This window comes from Apodemus sylvaticus, chromosome 20 (assembly GCF_947179515.1).
Source record: "Apodemus sylvaticus chromosome 20, mApoSyl1.1, whole genome shotgun sequence".
NCBI lineage: Eukaryota > Metazoa > Chordata > Mammalia > Rodentia > Muridae > Apodemus > Apodemus sylvaticus.
The window spans coordinates 27,445,112-27,464,293 of NC_067491.1; the positions used below are offsets into that span (position 1 = coordinate 27,445,112).

General features: G+C 35.8%; 1 protein-coding gene across 1 annotated transcript in view; it reads left to right on the forward strand.

Annotated features, from left to right (window-relative positions):
• Positions 1-19,182, forward strand: part of Acss3 (acyl-CoA synthetase short chain family member 3) — a 209,998-nt gene that overhangs the window by 150,704 nt on the left and 40,112 nt on the right. The window contains exons 10-11 of the mRNA XM_052165757.1: positions 9,751-9,846; positions 12,105-12,168. Of these exons, the coding sequence (XP_052021717.1) occupies positions 9,751-9,846; positions 12,105-12,168 (160 nt within the window). The remainder of the gene's footprint in view (positions 1-9,750; positions 9,847-12,104; positions 12,169-19,182) is intronic.

Below are 19,182 nucleotides of genomic sequence, written 5' to 3' on the forward strand. Positions count from 1 at the left end.
TTGCTTCTTTCTATTTGCTACCACCATTCAAGTTATTTATAGCTCACAGTATAGATTCAGAAGTGGGAGCGAATGATTTCTTTACAAATTGCCTCTGCACCCACCATGATGCTATGATTAATATGACTCAGCAGTAGCCAGCCTGCTGACCTGATTTATCTCCAGAACTTCAACCTTGAACATGGACAACCAAGCTCTCAATCCAGATTGCCTGATGCAGTGTCTCGAGAGTCACTGGAGGGAGAGAAGAGTAGTATGTCAGGTACAGCAGGGACTCGGAGTCACACAACTGGTTTTGTCCCCTTGCCACCTTGTTCATTCCCTTGAATGTCACTCACAGTTAATCCTGATTGCCTGTTTTCTAAAATAAATCCTGGGGGTTTCAACAAACAACTCCTTTTGCTCTATATAACTGCAGCAATCACTATGACCTATTGATTCTGAGTATAACTTACATCAATTTCATTTTCTACCTCTGCTTACTATTGCCACATTATCATTAACTGTCTATTTCATATTGGGATTATTAATTTAGTGCTTTATTTATTATAAAGGAGATTATATTATAAAGTATATATTCAGCAATGATCGCCTCTGTGGATCCTTTTGTTCTTGGATAGGTTTCCAGATTTCCAAGCTTGGCATTGACAGTTCTTTGTAATTTTCCTCTTTTACTTTGCCATTTGTTTATCTTCTTTAATCCACTTATTCTCTCTGGACTTTGCTCCGCTGCACAAATGAAAATCTCTGTGGGCTCATTAGAGAACCGTCATACATGTTGCTATTCCTACTTGGTGTGTAATTCCACCACAACACTCTTTTATTTAAAAAAATAACCTCTTTTGATGAGGAGACTATATCCAACAAACATGTATTGAATCATAGACATTTGAATATTATTGTAGAAAAATATGTAAAGGAAATATAAATTATATACAATCTTTTTTTTTGAAGTCTTCAATATCTCTTTCTCTGTGGTTCATTTGGTGAGCACAATGGATGATTTTCAATTTATTTTTAAAACTTTCATCTTAGTCATGAATACTGAAGCCTAAAACATGTCAGAGTGTGTATTTGCTAGTTGGAAAAGGTTTCTTCTGCACGTAGGAGCTGGGCAGCTCTACAGCTATCTGGGCACATATCCTGCAAGGGAACATTTGACCTGCAGGGAGTCCTGCACAGGCCAGCAAGACAGAGAAGATAGAGACAGCAAGACCAGCTAACACCAGAGATAAGGAGATGGCCAAAGGCAAGACCATTAACAACAGTAACCAAGGCAACAGGGCACCATCAGAACCCAGTTCTCCCACAATAGCAAATCCTGCATACTCCATCACATCAGAAAAGAGCTACATTTAAAATCATATCTCATATTGTTGATGGAGGACTTCAAGAATAATTGCCTTAAAGAAATACAGGAGAACATGGACCAACAGGTAGAAACACAAAAATCCCTTAAAGAAAGACAAGAGACTATGGATCAAAAGGGAAAAGCCCTTAAAGAGGAAACACAAAAATCTCTTAAGGAAATATGGGAGAGCATGGGTCAACAGGTAGAAGCCCTTAAAGAGGCAATACAAAAATCCCATAGGAAATTATAAGAGAATATGGGTCAACATGCAGAAGCCCTTAAAGAGGAATCACAAAAATCCCTAAAAGAAACACAGGAGAACATGTATCAACAGGTAGAAGCACTTAAAAAGGAATCACAAAAATCCCTTAAAGAATTTCAGGAAAAAACAAACAAACAAGTGAAGGAACTGAACAAAACTATCCAGGATCTGAAACTGGAAATAGAATCAACACAGAAATGACAAACTGAAACATCTCTGAAGATAAAAAGCTTCAGAAAAAATTCAGGAGTCATAGATGCAAGCATCAACAAAAGAATACAAGAGATAGAAGAAAGATTCTCAGATGCTGAAGATTCCATAGAAAACATTGACTCAACAGTCAAAGAAAATGCAAAATGCAAAAAGCTTGTAACTGAAAACATCCAGGAAATGCAGGACACAATGAGAAGACCAAACCTAAGGATTACAGGTATAGAAGAAAGCAAGGATTTACATCTTAAAGGCCCAGTAAATATCTTCAACAAAATTAAAGATGAAAACTTCCCTAACCTAAAGAAAGAGATGCCCATGAACATACAAGAAGCCTACAGAACTCCGAACAGATTGGGACAGAGCAAAAATACCTCCTGTCGCGTAATAATCAAAACACCAAAATGCACTAAACAAAGAAAGAATATTGAAAGCAGTGAAAGAAAAAGGTCAAGTAACATATAAAGGCAGACCTATCAGAATTACACCAGACTTCTCACCAGAGACTATGAAAGCCAGAAGAGCCTGGGCAGATGTCATACAGACCCTAAGAGAACATAAATGTCAGCCCAGTCAACTATACCCAGCAAAACTTTCAATTATGGAGAAAACAAGACATTCCATGACAAAAGCAAATTTACACAATATCTTTCAACAAATCCAGCTCTGCAAAGGATAATGGGTGGAAAATACCAACACAAAACAACAAACCACATCATAGAAAAATCAACAAGGTAATCTTTTCACCTTTGACTAAGATGATAACAGTAAGCAACAATCACTTTTCCTTAATATCCCTTAATATCAATGATCTCAATTTCCCTATAATAAGAAACAGAATAACAGACTGGATAAGTAAACAAGATCAAATATTTTGCTGCATACAAGAAACCCACCTCATGACAAAGACAATCACTATTTACAAGTCAAAGGTTGGAAAACAATTTTCCAAGCATATTGTCCGAAGAAACAAGCTGGAGTGGCCATTCTTATATCAGATAAAATTGACTTTCAACCAAAAGTTGTCAAAAAAGATAAGGAGGGACACTTCATACTGGTCAAAGAAAAGTCTACAAAGATGAACTCTCAATTCTGAACATCTATGCTCTGTACTCAAGGGCACCCACATTCATTAAAGAAACTTTAATAAAGCTCAAAGCACACATTGCACCCCACACAATAATAGTCGGAGACTTCAACACCCCACTCTCAAAATGGACAAATCATGGAATCAGAAGCTAAACAGAGATACAGTGAAGTTAACTGAAGTTATGGACCAACTGGATCTAACAAATATTTATAGAACATTGAACCCTAAAGCAAAGGAAGATAACTTCTTCTCAGCACCTCATGGTACCTTCTCAAAAATTGCCCATAAAATTGGTCACAAAATGGGCCTCAACAGATACAGAAATATTGAAATTATTCCATGTATTTTATCAGATCACCAAGGCCTAAGGCTGGTCTTAAGCTCAAACAAAAGCAATGGACCTTGAACAATGCTCTCCTCAACAATAGCTTGGTTAAGGAAGAAATAAAGAAAGAAATTAAAGACTTTTTAGAATTTAATGAAAATGAAGGCACATCATTCCAGAATTTGTGGGACACAATGAAAGCAGTGCTAAGAGGAAAACTCATAGCTCTGAGTGCCTCCAAAAAGAGAATGGAGAGAGATTACCCTAACAGCTTGACAGTGCACTTCAAAACTCTAGAACAAAAGGAAGCAAATACCTCCAAGAGGAGTAGATGGCAGGAAATAATCAAACTTAGGGCCAAAATTAACCAAACAGAAACAAAAAGAAATATACAAAGAATCAACAAAACAAGGAGCTGGTTCTTTGAAAAAAATCAACAAGATAGATAAACCCATAGCCAGACTAACCAGAGGGCACAGAGACAGTACCCAAATTAATAAAATCAGAAATGAAAAGGAAGACATAACAACAGAAACTGTGGAAATTCAAAAAATCATCACATCCTACTACAAGAGCTTATACTCAGCAAGGTTTGAAAACCTGAATGAAATGGACAACTTTTTAGATACATACCAGGTGCCAACCTTAAAACAGGATCAGATAAATCATCTAAATAGTCCCATACGTCCTGAGGAAATAAAAGCAGTCATTAATAGTCTCCCATAAAATAAAATAAAATATAATATAATATAATATAATATAAGAAAAGAAAAGAAAAGCCTAGGATCTTTTTTGTTTAGAGGGAATTCTATCAGATCTTCAAAGGATTAATACCGATATTCTTCAAACTTTTCCATGAAATAGAAACTCAAGGAACACTACCCAACTCTTTCTATGAAGCCACAACCACGCTTATACCTAAACCAAACAAAGACCAAACAAGGAAGGAGAACTTCAGACCAATCTCCCTCACTGACATTGGAAAAATACTGAACATAATCCTGGCTAACCGAATCCAAGGATGCATCAAAACTATAATTCAACATGATCAGGTAGGCTTCATGCCAGGGATGCAGGGATGGTTCAATATACGGAAATGTGTCAATGTAATCCACTACATAAACAAACTAAAGGAAAAAAAACATATGGTCATTTCATTAGATGCTGAAAAGGCTTTTGACAAAATCTAGCATCTCTTCATGATAAAAGTCTTAGAGAGATCGGGAATCCAAGGCCCATACCTAAACATAGTGAAAGCAATATACTGCAAACCAGTAGCCAACATCAAGTTCAACCAAGAGAAACTTGAAGCAATCCCACTAAAATCGGGGACCAGACAAGGCAGCCCACTCTCTCTCTATTCAATATAGTACTTAAAGTCCTAGCCAGAGCAATCAGGCAACAAAAGGAAGTCAAAAGTATACAAATTGGAAAGGAAGAAGTCAAAATATCACTATTTGCTGATGATATGATAGTATACTTAAGTGACCCCAAGACTTCCACCAGAGAACTTCTAAAGCTGATAAAAAACTTCAGCAAAGTGGCTGGATATAAAATTAACTCAAGCAAATCAGTAGCCTTCTTCTACTCGAAGGATAAACAAGAGGAGAAAGAAAGTGGGGAAATGACACCCTTTACAATAGTCCCAAATAATATGTCATACCTAGGTGTGACCCTAATGAAGCAAGTGAAAGATCTATATGACAAGAACTTTAAGTCTCTCAAGAAAGAAATTGAAGAAAGTCTCAGAATTAGAAAATATCTGCACTTAACTCATATATTTGTTGTATGGTATGTATGTATGTATGTATGTATGTATGTATGTATGTGTATTTATGTATGTATGTGTATGTATGTGTATATATGTATGTATGTATTATTTATTTTTGACAAGGATTACAATACAGGTCCTCTGAATATATTACAGGTATTAGCTTATTATTTTATTGGACTCCTGAGTGTGAGACTCTTACCTGCCCTCAGAACATTTTACTTCCTGTTGGGTATCCACGTCCAACTTTGATATGATGCTTCATCTTACTATCTTTTAGTTTGTTTTAAAAAAAAAAGGCCTTTGTAATATTTTCAATGATGTCTTCCACTTTTGTGTACAGCTACATAAAAGCAGTAGGTACAGAAAATCAGTGGCTTAATAACAAAAATTTCTCATGGTTTTGTTGATCTGATGTTCCATGTGTCATTGAAAAAAAAATCTCAGGCAACATCTGGATGATTCATTCTAGAGAGCCTGACTTTGTAGAGTGGCTTTCTAGAAGTCCTAGGGATGACTAGAACCCTGCCCTCATCAAGGACTTTTGATCACAGTGTCTGTACATAGCATTTTTACCCTGGTGGATTCAGGTTACTGGTCCATACATCATATATAGTGGCTTAGGGAGAAAGGTTCTCAGAAACTTTTATAAACATTCTCTATCAAAAATGACTCCAAGTTAAGTAAAGTTGGCCACTGCTTTTTAGGAGGAGTATAGAAAATTTTGAGTCAATTTTTTAACGAATGTGGGTACTTTTCAAAGCTACTGGTGTATCTCTCTAGACTCTACCATTGACTCTTTAAACACCAACCAAAAATAAAGTCTCTTAATATTTCCATGTGTGTCTCACCAATATGTATGCAAATCTAAAATATCCATCTGTGTCAATGTATAATATATTCTGGAAAAAGCAAATCACTTTGTACACTTTGTTTAACAACTTTCTTCTAGATCTTATTTTGTGAAAACCACTCTTTTTAGTAAATATTCATCTATAGCATTTGGATGGCTTTACATTCTTTTTAAATATGAGATGATTCCCACTTGAAAAAAAATCTTCTAAGCTTTGATGTGAACAATATAGTTGAAAGCATGCTTGTCATTAAGTATCTATGAACTGAACATCTTTCTTTGCCTACATCCCTAGAATAAATGTGTAAGATACACTTGCATTTTAAGGTTCTTTTCAAGTCTTGCCATATATTCTTTCAGATATGCAACAATTTATTTTTAAATGTGTGTGTGCATGTACACATGCTTGTGTGTGAGAGTGTGTAACTTTTATTGTTGGACATGCATGCAAACTTCTTTACTCACTGAGCTATAGTGCTTGTTCCAGAAATGCAGCAATTTATAAACACGCTCATGTACACAAAAGAAGGTACTGTCTTTGCTTGTGTGATCCATGTCCCACTTCCCATTCAGGCTTTTGTCCTTTCAGCAATCTTGTGCATTCTCCTTTGATTTTTCAAGAAGTCACAGAAATCTGCCAGCCAGATACTCTAATACACTTTCTATCTCTTCTATATTTCCCCTCTCTCCTCTATTATGGAAGGTGGAAAGTGGGTTTTTAAAGTAGCTACGAGGCTACTTTCTACTGGGCCACCTTGTTCTACACTGGTCCACCTTGCTTAACAGTGTGTGCACTGTTGCACAGACTTGTGTGCATGGTTACGTGTACACCTGTGCACATCATGTGATGATGTCACAGAAGGCTAAGTTGTTATCTTTCTCAAGATATTCATAGTTACAAAGACAAATCTTAAGTATCTCTCCATCTTGTTTCACCCCTACCCTAGACTCCATATTACCCTGACAGTTCTAAGTCCTGTCTTTTGCTAGATCATATCGTATGGATGTCACTAGGCATACCAGTCCCTCCAAGTTAATATACATTTAGCAAAATCTAATATCTGAATTGCTAATGTTAAAAGCATAAGCTGTATCTAATTTAAGTGACCTAACTGGATTATCTTTTCTTCACCCTTACAATTTCTGAGTCAAATTAGTTATAAATAATATGTGATTTTCATAACTTTTTAATAAAAAAGATGGCTGAAGGCTGAAAGATAATAATTATGTAATAACTTAAACATGTCAGGAAATGTTTGTGCCACCTTCTCCTCCTGCAGGGCAGGGCTGAGGAAAGCATCTCACTTATTCTTATGGCATTTTCATTTAAGGAAAGTTTTATTCTTTCATCTTCTTTTGACAGTCTCTTTCTTTGTGGACAGATCAGTGTGTTGACGCCATTTATGAGATTCCACAATGAGCCAGGCTTTCTGATGCCAGCCTTTAATCCACACCACTCAGGAGCCAGAGACAGAAGGATCTCTGGGATCAGCCCAGCCTGGTCTACATCAATATAGAAAGCTCCAGGTCAGCTAGGGATATATAATGAGACCATCTCAGAGTAAAACCCCCAACTGTAATGGGACCAAGTACAGTTTAGTAGTTTTGTTATTTGTTCTGAGGTTTGACTTTTAGTATTTTGGAGGGCAATACTAGAGACTTCTCATTCTTTTGTAGATTTCCAACTGTTAACAAGATGCACAGGTCTTACATTACTAAAACCTGTAGAGACTTTGATTTCCAGTTGATTAGGGTGACCATTCCCACAAAACTTGATAGCAAACACTTTTAAAAGAGATCATTGTAGAAGCTAAGGGAGACCCAGAGGCATCTAGTAAGCTCTATAGTCTTTCCTAACATGTCCCAATGTCCTGTTAGATTGTGTTCATGTACATAAGAGAATGCTTGCATCCTGTGTATCACTCTAAGCACACCACACCCACAGTGGTGCTTCCTGTCATTATCACCAGTCCTCTCTCACATCGGGTCTGAAGGGTAGTTAAGGTGGCTACGTTTTCAAAAATATGAAAGAACAAATACACACAGTCTTTCTAGTCATATACATTTCCTTCTTTGCATTCAATATATGGTAAGGGAAATAAAAATAAGAGGAGTATTTCATGGATACAGAATATCATTTTATGAAAAAATGAGATTAGTTATGATATAAAAATAACTGTGAGTTCTCCCTTAAGACTCAGGACATCTGGTCCTTGTAACTGATTATCTACACCATGCCAGATATCTTAATCTTAAAAAAAAATCAGTGTTTCTCAACCTTTCAATTCTGTAACTCTTTAATACAGTTCTTCATGTTCCATCAAATTACAAAACCATAGGTAAATAAATATGTATAGTTTAAATAAAAGAACACAGTTCCATTTTTGTTGCTATGTAGTAACTGTAATTTTGCTACTTCTGTGACGCATGAGGTAAATATCTGTGTTTTCTGATGGCTTTAGGCAACCCTTGTACAAAATTGTTCCATCCCCAAAAGAGGACACAACCCACCCAGACTGAGAACTGCTGCCTTGGACTTTGGCTTAGGATCTATGTTTTAATGTTCAAAATTCCATCTTCTGCAATCAATGACAAATGAGCCGCTAATGATATGTGAATTGTAAACATAGCTTTGGTTCAAATAAAATAAGCCGTAAACTTTTTCCAACACTCAAGTAACATAGGTTTTAGGGCAAAGCTCAAAGAGAAAGGCATGTATTCAGAATATTTGGGTCAGTGGATATTATAGCTCTTCTATGGCTTTGAAAATTATTGTCTTCACACTTAATCCTCTCTCTGTCTCTCTATCTCTCTGTCTTTGTCTCTCTCTGTCTCTCTCTCTCTCTGTCTCTCTCTCTCTCTCTCTCTCTCTCTCTCTCTCTCTCTCTCTCTCTGTGTGTGTGTGTGTGTGTGTGTGTCTGTGTGTGTGTATGTTTGTCTATGCTGAGATGTACACCATGAAGCATAAAGGAAATCAGTGTCCTCACTATCACTATTCTCTTACCCATCCCTTCCATTGCTATGAAAAATACTTTTGATTCAAAATGTTTATGTTATAAATAGTTTTCTCCAAAACATAATTGCCTTCAGAATTTATGGTTGTGAGCATCAGGTATGGTTATTCTGGCAGATGATTTTGGGGCAATAAACTTAACAATTTCTTAACCTTTACAGGGTGATCATAAGCCTATGGGATTGGTACATAGCATAGTATGATTGACACAGATTTCTGTGTTTATAGCTGTGCATGAACAGTGTAATATGCACATAGATTTCTGTGTTTGTTGCTATGTTCTATCCATGAAGAGCAGCCTGGGATCTTTTTGATAAAATTTTGGTAAATTCAGCTCGAGATGTCTCAGGAGACAACAAGCTAAAAATATCAAATGAAATGTATATTGAAAAGAAAAATAACTTTAGATAAGTCCATAAGAAAAATCTTTTCTATTGCTCATTTATCTTTTAACCTATGTTGTTATTGTCCATTCTACTTCCTGACCTGCAATGAACACCAGAGCCCTCTTTTTACTCTTTAGAAGAAACATGCCATATAAAATACTCTAAACATATCTTTTAGTTTTAAAATCATGAATGCATCAAACACTGCTGCTTTTCATTTTTAATAATGTTTATAGGATTTCTCCAATTTCTCTTGTGATATAAGAATACCTGTAATCTCTATTAAACATTGAGTGACTCTGATTTAGTGTTACTTATCTTCAACACTGACCATGAAGCTAAGCATCTTTAATACTAGATTGCTACTAGACTTGAATCTACTCCTAATGAAATGAAAATTCTGATGTGAATGTATCTGGGTCCATTGCACAAATGCCAAAGCAACACAATGCTGAAGTACCAAGTGATAAGCCATGCTTTTCCCCCCAGAGACTGGATCCCCCATCACGGCATCATGTATCGGATTAGGTAACTCCAAAACACCTCCACCAGGACAAGCAGGAAAATGTGTTCCAGGATACAATGGTAAGTCACAAGACTGGTAATTCGTAATGTTCGCTCTTAAGGAATTCAGCATTTTCTTGTACTTAATGTATAGAAAGTAGTAGCTTTCAAGAAAGTCATACATTAGAAATGAATGCCCCAGTTTTGTCTATTAGAATTAATGCAATGGTCTTTAAATGGGTTATTTTGTTTGAATACCTAAAACAACCGAGAGTCTATTAAGAATATGGGTTTGAAATTATGACATGTGAAGTGCACAGTACTTACATATGTCATTTCATTTGTGACGACTCACATTTAATCTAAGATGTTGCAAGTATTTAGAAATGAGTAAATCGAAATTCCTTGAGACTATGCACCATTGCCATGGTAACAATGGTAATAGACTTTTAACAACATACAAATCACTGGGTTTTATTTTGTTTCCTTGCTTCGTTAACAAAAAGCTATAGCTTCTTCCATAATGCTCTTTAAGATTATTGACAAAGCTCTTGAATCTTGTTGGCTAAAATTAAATGCAAAGTAAAGGGCTTTTAACAAGTAATTATTATTATGAGATATAATGAAAATTATGTATCCTACCAATATTTGATAATAGTATCCATTGTAGCTAAATATTTTCTACAGGACTCTCCTCCTTTGTTGCAAAATTTCTGACTTTTTAACATTCAGGTTTATTACTTCTAAATGCCTATCATCATTGTATAGACTTTCTTGAGCTGTTGAATTGAGATGTAACACAACAAAGCAGTTACACAGGCCCCACAAGAGAAAATGAGGAATGAAACCTCAGCTACTGGTGCTGCAAACATTTCATAGACTCCTTGTGAGCTTTCCTCATCTACATTAACATGTATATTGCTGAGTTCAGATCATGCTTATACATTCACGTTTGACAATTTTGTGAAGTCTCTGATTTCTCCTGCTATGGGAAAATGAGCTCACATCTGATGACTCCCTTAACTGAACAGTGGTCACCCTCACTCTTTGATCAGAAAGCTTGCTTTGTGTTGAGATACTTTTGGCTCTTGCCAATTGTGGGAGATGTTAAACATATTTCCCCTTAGTATATCTGTTCCACTTTTATTCCTAGTTGTAAGAAAGAGTTAAGCTTTGATGCCTCCTGGAACTTTAATACAGAAAATTCTCATTGTTCAAAAACCATGCGCTTCCAGAGGACAGATTGAATCACTGTAGTTGAAGCATCAGGGACTTTGTGACTGATAGACTTCTGGTTTGTTTAATGGTTATACAGAACTTTGAAAGTATAATATAATACACAGCATTAGTGTAAAAGAAAGCTACTTTGAGGTAGGAAAGGAAATGTTTCTTTGTGAAAGAATCCATGTGGCATTGTGTATAATTTTATACCCATTCTCTATATACCTACAATCAGAAAACATTGCTTTTATTTTATAAACAGAAAGCCAGAAGGGTATAAAACAACATAGCCTGGGGCATATAGTAATTAGGATGTTGTCTTGCAATTTGATGAAACAAAGATGAATTTAGACTGATTTTCTCTTATGATGAACTCATAATCAGAAAAATGCAGATATTTATAACTTTAATAACTGTCATTATAATGTTTTCCAACAGTGCCCTCCAGGAACACAAAGAAAAGAAGTGATTAATTTAATATCAGTTCAGTGTCTCCCCAGTTGTTTAAGAAACCTAAGTGAGAAGAACAACACAGAAGACTTCAGAATCCAGACAATTGCAATTCATTTTTGTGTGTGTGTGTGATAGGGTGTAATCTAAACTTCAGATACTCTATTGAACATTTTCCATATTCTATCAAGGCATCATAGAAAATATTGAAATGATATATTTGAAAACATTAACCCAGTTTACATATCACAAATGGACAAGCTTGCTCTGTTTTCATTGTATGTATATTTGGAAATATTTTACAACATCCTTTAGTTTATAAAAATAGTTAATAAAAATATTGTTAGTTTTTTTGCCTCACTATAGGCATATAAATGGAAGTGGCCATAAAAATGAGATTATGGTGCTGCTAAAAATATGTATTTTCTTTAGACCTGTCTGATAAAGTTTATGATCTTGCTACATGTCAAATGCATGCACCTATTATTCTTATATAAAGCATGTTTAGCTTACTTATGTGTCTTCATGGTCTCATAGAAATACAAATATTATTTTGGGCTAGAAACTTTAGGACTGATTTTAGAAAACACAAGAAAATATTTAATGTTTGAGGGTTAGTATTGTGTTCACAATTATGTTTATATTTGTGTTCATATTTTTCTTTATAGTTATGATTTTGGATGACAACATGCAAAAACTGAAGGCTAGAAGCTTAGGAAATATTGTGGTAAAGTAAGCAGTTTTTTTTTAAATTTTTTCTTGGTTATTTTGTTTATTTACATTTCAAATGTTATCCCCCTTCCTGGTTTCCCCTACAAAAACCCCCATCCCACCCACTTCCTGCCTGGCTCCATGAGGTTACTCCCCTTCCAACCCTACCACCCTAGCATTCCCTTATGCTGGGACATCGAGCCTTCGTAGGAACACGGGCCTTCCTTCTCATTTCTTCAGATAAAACCATCCTCTGCTACATATACAGCTGGACACATGGGTCCCTCTACCTGTATGTACTCTTTGGTTGGTGGTTTAGTCCCTGGGAGCTTTGAAGGGTCTGGTTTGTTGATGTTGTTCATCCTGTGGTAATACAAAGCTCTTCAGCTCCTTCAGTCTTTCCCCTCACTGCTCCCTTAGGGTTCCTGGGCTCAGTCTGATGGTTGGCTGCAAACATCTCCGTCTGAATCTGCAAGGTTCTGGCCGAGCCTCTCGGGAGACATCCATATACATTTGATTTTTAATGTGAATATTGAGAGATAAAAAGTTGAATACATTCAGGAGCACATTGATTGATTTTACTGGTATTACAAGTGATGAGTTGTGGTTTTCTTGAAAATTATTCAGACTTAATTGTACTTTAAAATGGCAACCCCATAACAGATAACACATTCAGATAAAAATTAAAAATGGTTTACCTTGTTCTGTTAAAATAATTTTTTTCTCATTTGACAAGTCATGTGTAGATGGTAAAAGTATCTTTTATATAAGAAATATAAGACAAAAATATAATTCTTATATTTATGTAAGAAATATGGACATCTCTAGAAACAAACATTCAAGTATTATTGTACTGATGGAGTGGGTTATAGTTAGGGACAGATACATATATACACATATATGTGTATGCAAAATCATATACACATATACAATATGGAGAAGAAAAGAGGAGGTGATTTTGAAAGGGATCAAGGAAGCTAATGTGGGAGGGTTTAGTGGAGGAGAGGGAAGGGAGAAATGATGTAATTATATTATAATCTCAAAAAGAAAAGAAAGATACAAAGCAGTAAATAGCTGGTGTGCTCTCCTCTTTGTCAGAAGCACAGCAGTAATTTTGCAGGGTTCAGTCCTGGAGACATCTACCATACTGGATCCACCATGCTGTTGCAAGATTTAATGCAAACTTCGTCCTTCTGCTTACATCTTGTAGTGAATACAGCACTCAGGAACCCCTGTTTCAAATAGTCTGCTAATATTTGAAAGTGCATTAAATCTAATATGTATAGATTTTTATACTTGATAGAGTTAGCAAATACCTATGTTATCAGCTTCTATATTCTATCCATTATATCATTCATCCATTGCTTTGGTATTTACACATAAAGAAACAGTCCTGTAACATAGTTCAGTGATTGACAGTGACCATAACTTATAAATGTCATGTTTTATTCTATTGAATATATGCTCAATATTTTATCTGTATCATTAAGTTTGTGAAAATAAACACTATGGTGCTCATAAATTACTTATGGACATATATTTTTTAAAGCATGTTGCATCATTAACCAGTTTGTGATTGAATATGACTGTCCATTTTTGACAGTGAGTTTACATTCTTAACTCAGTAAAGCATTTTATTGGCTACAGTTTTCTCTTAATCCTGTCTCCAAAACAGTTTTTTTTTTACCCTGTTCTTTAAATTTTTATCTCCATTATGAAATGGAGTTCTGTTGGCACTTTTATGGTTACACAAAATGTTGTATTGTATATCTCTTTGATTTCATCTTTTCTCATCTTTGGATGATCTGTATACTATTGAATATTTAATTGAATCTAAAATTATTCAATCAACTAATAGTATAGTATTAAAATTCTGACACCAGTAAGTACCACAATCTCCTGAAACATTCTTCATCACTGCCCATTTTATTTATTTATTTATTTATTTATTTATTTATTTATTTATTTATTTGCTTGTTTATTTGTTTATTTATTTATTTTAGACTGTGGCCATCACTGCCCCTTTAACTGGTAAAAATGCTGAAATTTGAATAAAAACATTTCAATTTACATTTTTATTAAAATGTAAATTTTAATAAAAACACTGTACATTAAAATACTGTAGATCCATGATAAAATCTGAAATGGAGTTGATTAGGTTGGTAGGTAGGTACATAACCCGAGACATTTAAGTAAATGATACAGGCTTCCTCGTAGTTCTGATTAACAATTTTCACACCTTTATTGATATGTCTGCAGGAGCCAACTTCAATAGAATGAGTTCTTATTCCATCAATACAATCCACTACATAAACAAACTCAAAGAACAAAACCACATGGTCATTTCATTGGATGCTGAAAAAGCATTTGACAAAATTCAGCATCCTCTCATGCTTAAAGTCTTGGAGAGAATAGGAATTCAAGGCACATACCTAAACATAGTAAAAGCAATATACAGCAAACCGGTAGCCAGCATCAAACTAAATGGAGAGAAACTTGAAGCAATCCCACTGAAATCAGGGACCAGACAAGGCTGCCCCCTTTCTCTTTATCTTTTCAATATTGTACTTGAGGTACTAGCTCGGGCAATTCGACAACATAAGGAGGTCAAAGGGATACAAATTGGAAAGGAAGAAGTCAAACTATCATTATTTGCAGACGACATGATCATCTACCTAAGTGACCCAAAGAACTCCACTGGAGAGCTCCTACAGCTGATAAACAACTTCAGCAAAGTGGCAGGTTATAAAATCAACTCCAGCAAATCAGTGGCCTTCCTATACTCAAAGGATAAGCAGGCTGAGAAAGAAATTAGGGAAATGACCCCCTTCACAATAGCCACAAACAGTACAAAGTATCTTGGGGTGACTCTTACCAAACATGTGAAAGATCTATATGACAAGAACTTCAAGACTCTGAAGAAGGAAATGGAAGAAGACCTCAAAAAATGGGAAAACCTCCCATGCTCATGGATCGGTAGAATCAATATAGTTAAAATGGCCATTTTGCCTAAAGCACTATACAGATTCAGTGCAATACCCATCAAAATCCCAACTCAATTCTTCACAGTTAGAAAGAGCAATTATCAAATTCATCTGGAACAACAAAAAACCCAGGATAGCTAAAACTATTCTCAGCAACAAAAGAAAATCTGGGGGAATCAGTATCCCTGACCTCAAGCAATACTACAGAGCAATAGTGTTAAAAACTGCATGGTATTGGTACAGTGACAGGCAGGAGGATCAATGGAACAGGATTGAAGATCCAGAAATGAACCCACACACCTATGGCCACTTGATCCTCGACAAAGAGGCTGAAAACATCCAATGGAAAAAAGATAGCCTTTTCAACAAATGGTGCTGGTTCAACTGGAGGTCAGCATGCAGAAGAATGCGAATTGATCCATCCTTGTCTCCTTGTACTAAGCTCAAATCCAAATGGATCAAGGACCTCCACATAAAGTCAGACACTCTGAAGCTAATAGAAAAGAAACTGGGGAAGACCCTTGAGGACATCGGTACAGGGAGAAAGTTTCTGAACAGAAAACCAATAGCTTATGCTCTAAGACCAAGAATTGACAAATGGGACCTCATAAAATTACAAAGTTTCTGTAAGGCAAAGGACACCATCAAGAGGACAAATCGGCAACCAACAAATTGGGAAAAGATCTTCACCAATCCTACAACAGATAGAGGGCTAATATCCAATATATATATAAAGAACTCAAGAAGTTAGACTCCAGAAAACCAAACAACCCTATTAAAAATGGGGTACAGAGTTAAACAAAGAATTCTCACCTGAAGAACTTCCGATGGCGGAGAAGCATCTTAAAAAATGCTCAACTTCATTAGTCATTAGGGAAATGCAAATCAAAACAACCCTAAGATTTCATCTTACACCAGTCAGAATGGCTAAGATTAAAAATTCAGGAGACAGCAGGTGTTGGAGAGGGTGTGGAGAAAGAGGAACACTCCTCCACTGCTGGTGGGGTTGCAAATTGGTACAACCACTCTGGAAAGCAGTCTGGCGGTTCCTCCGAAAACTGGGCACCTCACTTCCACAAGATCCTGCTATACCACTCCTGGGCATATACCCAGAAGACTCCCCACCATGTAATAAGGATACATGTTCTACTATGTTCATAGCAGCCCTATTTATAATTGCCAGATGCTGGAAAGAACCCAGGTATCCCTCAACAGAAGAGTGGATGCAAAAAATGTGGTATATCTACACAATGGAGTACTATTCAGCCATTAGAAACAATGAATTCATGAAATTCTTAGGCAAATGGATGGAGCTAGAGAATATCATACTAAGTGAGGTAACCCAGACTCAAAAGGTGACTCATGGTATGCACTCACTAATAAGTGGATATTAACCTAGAAAACTGGAATACCCAAAACATAATCCACATATCAAATGAGGTACAAGAAGAAAGGAGGATGGCCCCTGGTTCTGGAAAGACTCAGTGAAACAGTATTCGGCAAAACCAGAACGGGGAAGTGGGAAGGGGTGGGTGGGAGGACAGGGGAAGAGAAGGGGGCTTACGGGACTTTCGGGGAGGGGGGCCTAGAAAAGGGAAATCATTTGAAATGTAAATAAATTATATCGAATAAAAAAAAAGAAAGAAAAAAAATGCTCAACTTCATTAGTCGTTAGGGAAATGCAAATCTAAACAACCCTAAGATTTCATCTTACAGCAGTCAGAATGGCTAAGATTAAAAATTCAGGAGACAGCAGGTGTTGGAGAGGGTGTGGAGAAAGAGGAACACTCCTCCACTGCTGGTGGGGTTGCAAATTGGTACAACCACTCTGGAAAGCAGTCTGGCGGTTCCTCTGAAAACTGGGCACCTCACTTCCAGAAGATCCTGCTATACCACTCCTGGGCATATACCCAGAAGACTCCCCACCATGTAATAAGGATACATGCTCTACTGTGTTCATAGCAGCCCTATTTATAATTGCCAGATGCTGGAAAGAACCCATGTATCCCTCAACAGAAGAGTGGATGCATAAAATGTGGTATATCTACACAATGGAGTACTATTCAGCCATTAGAAACAATGAATTCATGAAATTCTTAGGCGAATGGATGGAGCTAGAGAATATCATACTAAGTGAGGTAACCCAGACTCAAAAGGTGAATCATGGCATGCACTCACTAATAAGTGGATATTAACCTAGAAAACTGGAATACCCAAAACATAATCCACACATCAAATGAGGTACAAGAAGAAAGGAGGAGTGGCCCCTGGTTCTGGAAAGACTCAGTGAAACAGTATTCGGCAAAACCAGAACGGGGAAGTGGGAAGGGGTGGGTGGGAGGACAGGGGAAGAGAAGGGGGCTTACGGGACTTTCGGGGAGTGGGGGAGCTAGAAAAGGGGAAATCATTTGAAATGTAAATAAATTATATCGAATAAAAAAATTAAAAAAAAAAGAATGAGTTCTTATGAGTAAAGAGTAACACATGTCAGATCTGAAACAAGATTTACTTACAATTTATTCCTTCCTAATGAATTTTATTACTTTAATCTTCACATGGTACACGGTTCCTTTCTTTTAATAAAATACATTAAATGCTAAAAATTTAATTGAAATATTTTAAGCAAAATATGTCTTTATGTATAATTATGTTGTGCCCCATAAAATATAAGGAATCCATATAAAAATTTTAAAAAGATAAGTTTTGTTATTATAAAACAAATTCTACCTCATTAGTCTATATCAGTGTATATTTCTCATGTTGTTATCAGTTACTATGTGAGGATTATGCTACCTTTTTAGGTGTAGCACTTTCAAAAAGATGGAAAATTTTATTATCTAAGGTTCTATTGCACTCACATTTCTTTAAATTGCATTTTACTCCTGAGTACACACTCACAAAACTCTATAACCTATCCTAGAAAAGATCCCAGTCATATTTATTGCTGTTCTAGTCACTATATCAAAGAACTATAATCAACCTAGAGGTCAGTCAACAGATGAATGTATAATGCAAGTTATACAAATATTTACAGAGACATACACACTCATACATACTGTAAACCACCAAAAAATCATATTTCTTTACATCAGATTCCATATCTTCATAGATCTGGTTATAATATGATCGGTTGCAGGAGGAACAAAGAGAGAGCAGGGCTTGCTAGAGAAAATATAAGCCAATTTGTGGGTGGATGCTAACTTAATTTATGGAAGTACACTGTTTTTGGAACTTTTGAAAAAACTCTCTAGCAGCATACACGTTTATATAATCTAACTTTAAATGAGTCATCTCTGTCAAACATGATTTTTTTCTTGATCTTTGAAGTGAGATTTGAGCCTTCCATGGTTTTAAAGCATTTATATGTCCCCCATTCTAATTGCTGGTAGCTTTGCTCGGCATAAATCCAGAAGAGGTAAAATACAGTAGTATCGTTCATAAGCTATAATTGTTCCTTATGGCTATTACTGTTATTTAAGTACTTGAAGAAAAGACAGCTTTGGCTTAAAATCATGTCATGCTTAGCCTGACGCCAGGGAGGAATGGATGGTATTTTCCCGCTGTATCCACAGAGATTTTAATAAATAGATTCTGAGTTCTAGATTTAATTACAAATTATAAAGATGTATCATGCATGGTAGAATTTGATTTCTCCTTTTGCTTAATGATGAAGCAATGTATTTGAAAATAAAGTATGTAATTCTATTAACTGTGGACAGTAGATGAGCACAGGGATGTCTCTTTTCTCTCATTAACAAAGGAACTTTGGAAGATGTTTGTTAATAATTTTTTTATCCATAAAAGAATAAAAAAATATACTTCTAGATTCACATTTCACTGGCTATAACAATCAGTTCATCAGCTGGAAACGTTTCTGCAGTCCAGTGCCTGCATAACTTATAGGGCTTTTATTTATTTCAATAAAACCCCTCCCTAAAAATTTTTTATACACCTCATATTTAAAAACAATGTCATATACAGGGGAGGGGAATAGAACAACCATAAACAAAACCAAAAACCTTGTGGTAATCTTAGGTTCTTCCATTTGCTG